The 9,307-nt window shown below is 42.7% G+C and overlaps 1 protein-coding gene across 1 annotated transcript in view; it reads right to left on the bottom strand.

Moving 5' to 3' along the window:
• The window catches only part of cetp (cholesteryl ester transfer protein, plasma), a 17,227-nt gene extending 8,339 nt beyond the window's left edge, over positions 1-8,888 (bottom strand). The window contains exons 1-13 of the mRNA XM_008280245.1: positions 8,709-8,888; positions 7,828-7,942; positions 6,502-6,633; positions 6,301-6,371; positions 5,673-5,760; positions 5,528-5,597; positions 5,394-5,454; positions 3,485-3,576; positions 2,458-2,557; positions 2,048-2,127; positions 1,921-1,971; positions 898-1,050; positions 117-184 (exon numbers count right to left, since the gene is read on the bottom strand). Of these exons, the coding sequence (XP_008278467.1) occupies positions 117-184; positions 898-1,050; positions 1,921-1,971; positions 2,048-2,127; positions 2,458-2,557; positions 3,485-3,576; positions 5,394-5,454; positions 5,528-5,597; positions 5,673-5,760; positions 6,301-6,371; positions 6,502-6,633; positions 7,828-7,942; positions 8,709-8,841 (1,214 nt within the window). The 5' untranslated portion in view covers positions 8,842-8,888. The remainder of the gene's footprint in view (positions 1-116; positions 185-897; positions 1,051-1,920; positions 1,972-2,047; positions 2,128-2,457; positions 2,558-3,484; positions 3,577-5,393; positions 5,455-5,527; positions 5,598-5,672; positions 5,761-6,300; positions 6,372-6,501; positions 6,634-7,827; positions 7,943-8,708) is intronic.
• Between the last annotated feature and the right edge of the window lie 419 nt (positions 8,889-9,307).

The following is a 9,307-nucleotide window of genomic DNA, read 5'->3' as shown; positions in this document are numbered from 1 at the left end:
AGGGTAGATCGGCTGTAGTTCCTGGTCGTTCCACCAGGTGGAGCCTCTCCCTGTTTGAGTCTGTGCTGAGTTTGTTCATTCACAGCCCAGTGAGTTTTGTCTGAGTCCGTTCTTACTGTCTGACGTCTCCCTGCATGAAGAGTTTCTTCTCAGAGTAAGAAACCGTAACATCGACGACCACATCCTGAACACCAAACACAAAAAATCAACCAGGACGCTTCACATGGATTTACTGAAGCATTAACATCAACATTAAACCAAAACAGTGTGAATTACTGAGTGACACATGTTCAAAGTAGTCCTAAGTGTAAAACAATCTGCTGCTAATTCTCAAAAAATGCCTAAACATTGTGCAGAATGACTAAAACTGTGACTCAGAACTGTTTAAAATGACAAAAATGTGCTCAAACTGACATGAAAATGGTCTGAAAAAACATCAAAACTGCACAAAATGGCAAAACAATTGTCCAAATGTCCTTCTGAGTTACTCCACATCTGTCCAAAACTGTTTGAAATGACTCAGTTTGTTCAAAAATGACAAACAAATGAGCATTAATTCATCCAAATTAACAAATAAATAAATAAAAATGCCTGAAATGACAGTAAACATATCCACAGTGATAAACTGTCCACAACTGTTCACATCAAAAATCTATATTTTTACATGTAGAAATTAGTTTTCTCCAGACTGGGAATGTGGGATCATAAATTGACTTCTTTTTTTTATAGTATTTAAATCTAAAATATGACGTTACAGATATTTGTTGTTATTTTTACAGTTTCTGAGCATCACAGGTTCATTTTTAATGGAATTTTCTGACACACTGAAGGAAACATCGGAGGTTTAGGTTTATAAGAACTTTATCTTTGTCGCGGACGTCTGCAGACGAAGGTTACCGTCTGGAAGGAGAGCGTCGGCGTTCCTTCGGTTCCACAGCGGAGCTCTGCGGAGGCCTGAGCCCAGACGGTGGAACCGGCGCTGGTCGTGTTCAGACGGGGAACGGAGGAGCTCCAAACCCTGAGCTCCGAGGACGACGGATCGGCCAAACACTGGACACAACAAACACCAAGAAACACATCATCCGCAGGTTCTAGGAACGTTCTGAGAAGGTTCTGCAGAGTTCTAGTCAGACTCTAGCTCCAGAATGTTTTCCCCGAAGGCACAACAACTCAAGAACGTTTTAAAAATGTTTGGTGATAGCGTTATTCACAAAACTGAACGTTGCACTGAGAGTGAACCAGCTCTTTACCCTTGTGGAGCTGCTGAGGGGGAATTCGACCTGCCAGTCCACATGTGCTTTGTGGATCTGGAGAAGGCCGATGACCATGTTCCAGGAGGGACTCTGTGGGGGGTACTGAGGGAGTATGGGGTACCAGGCTTGCTGCTAGGAGCCATACGGTCCCTGTACACCCAAAGTACAAGCTGTGTCCGCATTCTCGGCAATAAGTCGGACACGTTCCCAGTGGGTGTTGGACTCCGCCAGGGCTGCTTCCTCAAGCGAGGGAGTTTGAGTATCTCGGGATTTTGTTCACCAGTGATGGGAAAACAGAGCGCGAGGTGGACAGGCGGCTCGGTGCGGCGTCAGCAGTAATGCGGGCGCTGTGCCGGACCGTTGTTGTGAAGGGATTTACCAGTCCACCTACGTCCCAACCCTCACCTACGGTCACGAGCTCTGGGTCGTGACCGAAAGAACGAGATCGCGGATACAAGCAGCTGAAATGAGCTTCCTCTGCAGGGCGGCTGAGCTCAGCCTTAGAGATAGGGTGAGGAGTTTCAGAACAATAAAGTGCTGCGCCGCCAGATTTTTTAGTTTTTACGGATGTTTTTAACGTCCTCCGATTGTTAACGTTCTGTTCACGTTTAACCTCTGAGGAACCTTACTGGAAATGATGAATGTTCTTGAAACACCGGACTGTTACCTGCGTGATGAACTCAGGTGTGCTGCTGGACAGGTTGCTCTGGAACGCGTTCTGAAACACATCCATCCCATAATGAGACAACGGCAGCGACAACATGAGTGAACTTCTGTTGGCTGCAGCTTCTTACAGCGAGTTCGTCTCCGGAGACGTTCAGCTGGAAGCGGCCATCTTGGTGGGCGGCGGTGAGCATCGGATTCAACATGTGATCTAAGAACGTAAAACATCGACGCAAAGTATTAATGCAAAATATGAACAAATTATTAACGAAAAATAATGCAAAATATTAACGTAAAATATCGACACAAAAAGTTGACTCAAAACATCAACACAAAATATCAAAATGTAATTCTAAACATTTATTTTAAACTTCTTCACTAAAGTGATGTTTTGACTCGAGACACGGTTTGCATCGATCTTCATCACTTTTACTTCCAGTGAAATCATTTTAATCATCTACTGACTGATAGCAATAAATAAACTTTTTTAAAAACAAAGTCGTCTGAACTGGACTTTGTCAAAGAAAAGCCTCGTGCCGACCTGAGAGCCGGAAGTAGAGCATCCTGTGTTCGGTCAGCTGACTGGGATGGAAACCGGAGTCGCTGATCACAGCAGTCGTGTTGTTGTAGTGGGTCAAACCCTGAAATATTCAATAAAATAAAAAGAACCGGTCACAGAATAAAGTCCAATGTGATGATTTCACACCTGAAGATGTTAATAAGAAATTAGTACTTTTGGATGATTTCATATGAAACTAGAGTTCCCTCAGTGGAGGGATGTAGTCGAACCAGTAAACCATTATTCCGTCCAACTTACCACAAAATAGGTGTTTTCTTGATTCATGATTCTTTTTTAATCATGGTTGGCTGGTTGTCCAAGGTCAAACGGGTCCTATCCATGTGTACATTACATGTTGTTTAAAATATAACAGCAACATCAACATTTCTTGTCCCCAGTTGGGAGTCTATATATGGTTGGCTGGTTGTCCAAGGTGGAACCATCCATGAATACATTACAGGCTATTGAAAATATAATATCAACATTTTTTGACCTTGAGTTTGATCCTGAAATATCACCAAAGGTCAAATCTCACATCCCATTTGGAAGCTTGTATATGGTTGGCTGGTTGTCCAAGGGGGAATGGGTCCCATCCATGTATACATGCTATTTAGCATATAATTGGTATAACAAACATATTTTGACCTTGAGTTTGACCATTAAATATCATCCAAGGTCAAATGTAAGATCGCCAACAGAAAGCCCCAACATGGTCGCTCATCTCCACCAAACACCATGAATCTACCTTCAACCCTTTAGAGAGTATACGGCCTTTTAGAAAAAGTGACCTCTAACCTCTAGCGGATTGACCCCAAAACCTAATCGTTCCGAGGAGACGTCACTCCTAGCTCACCTCTAGAATGTCTCCTGGTTAGACTTTAGCACTCGAGCTACAGACTGTTCTCAGACACACTGAAGTTGTCGGACCAGAAGTTTTGCCTTCACACTGTCAGTGTTTTCAGAGTTACGGACCCTTCAGGTTCGTGGATGAGGGTCCACGTTTCTGTACCTTGTGATAGGACTCGATGTAGTTTGCGGTAATAACAGGAGCCGTCGTCACGCCGACATCCACGCTGATGTTTCCGTCGCTCAGGAAGTGTTCTGTAAAAAACACACCGATGTTCAGAAACATTTAACTCATGGATTGTCGGGACCTTTACAGGACTTCCGTCTAAATGAAGGAGAAAAAAGAATTGCAAAAAATGTAAAACGGACCGAGTTTGATTTATTGTTTTTTTATTCCGACACCAGAAACATTTTCTTTTCTGTTTTGTTTTTAGCTGTAAAACAAGGACCAGGGAAATGCTTTTAAATTTGTTTTAGACTCAGAGATGAATGACAGATTATTCAGTAATACTCAGATGCTACCTCTTTCTATTTCCTACTAAATTCTGTCAAATATTTTGGCACAATGTTCACAATTACATGTTTTCAGATCTGAGAATTTTTGTATTTTCACCCTCAAATAAACAAAACAGAACTGTGACGTCATTTTAAGGGTTCAGCTTCCCCTGAAGTAAAACTCACACAGACCCAAACGATGGAATGAATTATTATTTTTTGCAATCTGTTTAGACAGACATGCAGAATAAAGAGATTTTGATGAAATATTTAAGCAATTTTAAGATAAGTTTTATCCATCCATCCATTATCTATTCACCGCTTACTCCTCATTAGGGTCGCGGGGGGGCGGAGCCTATCCCAGCTGACTCAGGGTGAAGACAGGTTCACCTGGACAGGTAACCAGTCTATCACAGGGCTACACTTAGAGACANCTAGACTCACTAGTCTCTTTCTTGTAACTCCTTCAGAGTTCAGAGGTGTCTTGGTGGCCTCCCTCACTCATCTTACATAAAGACTTATTTTACATTTTATATTTTCAATGACTTCATATTAAATTGTAGAAATTTGTTTTCACTTTGACACTTTGTCTGAAAAGCCAAAGTATATTGTTATAACCCTGTGGGTCATATGTAGTTTGATGTGTATTTGTGTTTCGCTGTTTCTCCTCAGTGTGTGTGTGTGTGTGTGTGTGTGTGTGTGTGTGTGTTCATGGTTTGTGAATGAGTGGATTAGGAGCAGGTGGTGACCACTGATTGGCTGCCTCGCTTGATTCCTGCAACGCGATTGGTCAGGGGGCGGGTCCATCATCTATTTCAACAGCCCACCAGCTGCACTCAGCCTCCTCACCTCTCCAGCTTTGCCACCACAAGGAAACGCCAGCATGCCGTTGTGTCGGTGCTGTAGGATGCGGCAGCAGCAGCACGAGTTTGTCAGTCGTTGTGCACCATGGACTTTGGGACTTTTCTGAACTTGTAAATGTTGTAGATCGCCAGAGAGCAGAAGTAGGAGGGAGAGGCCTTTTTCTTTTAACCCTTTTTCTCCTGTTTTGTTTCTCAGCAGTTAGGTAAGATTACTGTCTTTTATGTACCTTTTCTTTTTGCTAGGGAAGCCAAGGTTAATTTAGAGTGTTTTCTGTTTGCTATGTCGGCTCATGTCTCCCTCTGGACTCATAAAATAAAAAGATGCTGCTGGTTTTTGACATGTGGCATTCTGGTCGCTGGAGTGGGAAGTCTGGTGGAGCAAAACTCATGTTATGCCAAACGTTCCCCTAGACCGAGGCATAACACGATTTATTATCCTGTTTCTGACTCAGTGTTGTAAAGCAATAACAGTGGATAACTTTAATAGACCCTGTATATCTGTGGTCAAAGGTTCTTAGTGGTGTNACATTTTTTTAATCAGTTTATTTTCCTGATGGAACGTCACAGACAATACATTCAAGAACTGTGGAAAATCTGCTATTTCATCTTTTTTTTTTCATTTTCTGGTCAATAAATATTCTCATTTTGGTGAATATTTAAATGAAAACACACCTTTCTAACCTGCCAGTGTAACTTAAAGTTGACCGAACTGACCTGCCCGTTCCTGTATGAAGTCGGCCAGGATATTGGCCACCTTGTTGATCTCCTTGCAGATCTGTTGGACGACAGACTGTCAGCGCCGATCACGTGAGCAGAACACAGCGATCTCATTGGTCGACGTGTCTCACCTGTCCTTTGATGACCAGCTTCACGGTGAAGGTGATGAAGTCGGTGAAGAGCTTCTTCAGCCAGTTTGGCCTGAACACAGAAAACAGACGCTGTGATTTGTGAACGCGGGTGTTTGACTGGACAGACTTCAGGTGAGTCACTCACTCTTTGTCTCCCTGCAGGTGAAGGTGAAGTTTGTGGAAGTTCAGGTAACAGTCAGAGGTATCTGCTGCCACTTTACCTTCACCACAGTCTGACAGACACCAGAGAAAACAGAGGATTAGAAACAAACAAAACATCCACGTGGAATTTCTTTGCTCCAAAAAAACATTTTGTGAGAAAGTTCTGCGAAGTTCAAGGAGTGTTTTTAGAAAGAAGTTCTGTTTTGGTCCCAGAATGTTCTTTTTAAAGGCAGAATAAAGTTCTCCAAAGACTTTTCTCCAAAAATGTTCCTAAAGTATGTGGTGAATGCTACATTGAGTATGTTCTTCCTTTGTTGTCTTTCATGTAATGTTGAAACTTCAGAGGAGTCATGAGTGTCTTGGTGACCTTCCTTACTAGTCTTTTTCTTGTAACTCCTTCAAGAAAGTCAGGTGTCTTGGTGGTCACCTTCTCTAGTCTCTTTCTTGTAACTCCTTCAAGGAACTCATAGTGTCTTGGTGGCCTCCCTCACTATTTGTTTTTCATAGTTTTCCATCATTTCTGAGCCTTATGACTTCATCAGTGCAGCACAGAGACATGACATTTTTCAGGATGACAAACACCTTTAAGATGTGAAACATAAAGTACTCACAAAGTTTGGGGTTGATTCCGAGATCAATCTGAGACTCGATCTCAAAGTCAAGTGATTGTGCAACGCTGACTCTGATTCAAAAAGAAAAACAAGAAATACACATTTTGGGGTGTTTTAAATCTGATTTTCAGCTTGTGTTCAGGTTCTTTTCTGTCTCCGAGCTAAAACAAAGTGATTGAATGATGTGTTGTGTGGACTCACAGCCAGCTGCCGTATCCATACTGGATGGTTCCTTTAAACACTGCAGATACGTTACTGATCTCCATGGCAATGCCTTCACCCGGAAGCAGCTCGAATGCACTCCGACCAATCGACAGGTTGTGAATCTCCAAACTGATCAGAAACACGATTTCATTACATGTTGTGTATAAATATAAGTTTGTGTTTGCATAAAAAGTATTTCACCCCCCTGGAAGTTTCCTGTTTTGTTGCTTTTCAGCTGTGAATCATTGTCAATGAGACTGGGCTATTCTGACAATAATGTACAGAAAAGACTCTTTAATGTCAAAGTAAAATCTGGTTTCTACAAAGTCACATCAGTTAATTAAAACAATAAAACAAAATGAGTGATTGCATAACATTTCACCTCCTTGCAGTCACTATTTACACTCCAGTTCCATCATTGATCCTGTTGGTCTCCATCAGCCTGAACATCTGGATGCTGCAGTTTCACCTTCTTATAAAACTGTTCAGACTTTGTCAGGTTTCACATGAGTTCATGAGTGAACAGAACGTTTCAGGTCCAGACACTAATTCTGGACTCTAGGTCTGGACTCTGACTGGGCCTCCAGAACTTCACCTTGTTGTCTTTAAACCATTTCTGTGGAGCTTCGGCTCATTGTCTTGATAGAAAACAAGTCTTCTCCACGTCTCAGTTCTCCTGCAGACTGCATCAGGTGGTCCTCCAGGATTTCTCTACACTTTGCTGCATTCATTCACCCTCGACCGTCACAAGCCTTCCAGGCTGCTGCTGAGAAGATCCACACATCATGATGCTGCCACCACCGTGCTTCACTGTAGGGATGGTGTGTTTGTGATACAGAGTTTGGTGTCCACCAACTATAACGTCTAATCTGAGGGGGAAAAAAAGCTTTATTCTCCTCAGACCAAAGAACCTTCTTCCAGGTGACTTCAGAGTCTCCACATGTCTTCTGGTGAACTCTAGTCCAGATTTAATCTGAGCTGTTTCCAACAGAGTCTTTCTCTTTGTCTCCCATAAAGCTTTGATGGTGAAGAACAGACAGCAGTTGTTGTAGGAACAGTCTCTAACATCTCAGCTGCTGAAGCTTGTAGCTCCTTCAGAGGAGTCGTAGGAGTCTTGTTGGCCTCCGTCACTCGTCTCCTTCTTGCTCAGTCACTCAGTTTTTGAGGACGTCATGTTCTAGTCAGATTTACATGTGTCATACTCCTTCCATATTCCTAACTGTAGGACTTCTACCACCCACTGAGTTGAATGAATTAGGTGAGACATTTCAAAGGGGGGTGAATATTTTTACGGTAACAGTGTCTATATTTACGTGCACTCACTTGTCGAGGCCGTACAGGACTCTACCGATGAACAGCAAGGATTTCTCTCCGTTCATACTCGGGTATCGAGCATGTTGAAACGCCGCCTCGATCACTTTAGTGGTTTTCTCGTTCACTGCAGACAAACAAACACTTAAAGAACACGTTGACATCTCTCAAGATACTGAAACCTTTTAGTGCATTATGTTGCGGTTTGCAAAGTGCGTCGTTCAGGCTGAAAATTGTCATTTGGTGTCAGTACTTTAAAAATCAGTCTGATGCATATTTAGAGCTTCAGTTCGTGCCTTTGTGCACGTGGAGGTTGCAGACTGACAGCTCTGCGTTGGTCTTGTGCGGTCAGACTGTCCTCTAGCTTTGTGTAGATGGTCTGCTGCACCTCAACGTAGACCTCATGTCATTTTTAGTTTTAGGTCAGTTCCCTTCAATCGGATTTCAGGAAATATGTCGCTGCACCATCTCAGATTTTGTTCAGAGTTTACTGATTTGTTGAACCTTTAAAATAACTTCATGGGTTTTTATAGGATTAAAAAGTAGAAAGATTCCCAGGTCTAAAACATATAAAATCCTCAAAATTCAGCCAAAAATATTTTTGCAGAACTTAGTTTGGGTCCCAGATGAAACGAAACAGAAATGTAACTGACAAGAAGAAAAATGGATGATCAAAGTTTCAACCCTGTTTTTTTTTATTGCATTGATTTTAAATCAAATTTAACCAAAAAAACTGCGACACACTGATGCCACCTGCTGCCTACATTTGATCTGACATCCAGCAGTTTGGCAGAGATGCTGACTCCAAGTTTTAACACTTCTCCAACAAACATGCTGGTTTAATTTGCATGAACGTGACTGTTGGATTAAATGAATGAATGAATGAAACTCACAGACGGCAACAGCGGGGTAGGTCAGTCGGCATACAACCCCGGTCAGATTGTAGGCTGAGGGGGCGTCCTGCAGGCAGCCGCTGGACGCCCCAAACAGAACCAGCAGCAGCAGGACAACATCACGAGGCATCATCGTGGACCTCTGAGGTTTTTAACCCTGTGGACTGTTTGCGGTCTGCAGCCCACTAACCCACAGTCAGGAAGCCCTGCAGATATCCACTGACCAACCGTGGCATCCGTCCAATCACAGGCAGCCGGGGTTCATACCAGGGGGAGCACAAACACTGACTCAGGTTCGGTCACTTCAGAGTAAACTGGTCAAAGTGCACTCGTCTGTGAAGCAAAGCCACAAAAAGTTTAAGCTACACAAAGAATGCAGGCTTGGTTTGAGGTGAACTAGTGCAGGATAAAGCAGCGATGCTACATGTATACGTACCAACATACACACAAAGACGCCTTTAAAATGACCAGAAATATGCAGATTCAGCAAAAGTTCTCCAGTTTCTCTGCTATCAACAGTCATAATCCTCACATTCATATTGAACAAAGACTGAACCAATTAACCCGATAGTTAACCCCAAAGTTAGCCTGATAGTTAA

This window comes from Stegastes partitus, unplaced genomic scaffold (assembly GCF_000690725.1).
Source record: "Stegastes partitus isolate 25-593 unplaced genomic scaffold, Stegastes_partitus-1.0.2 Scaffold188, whole genome shotgun sequence".
NCBI lineage: Eukaryota > Metazoa > Chordata > Actinopteri > Pomacentridae > Stegastes > Stegastes partitus.
Note: the sequence above shows the minus strand (reverse complement) of the source record. Positions and strands in the feature narration are given on the sequence as shown.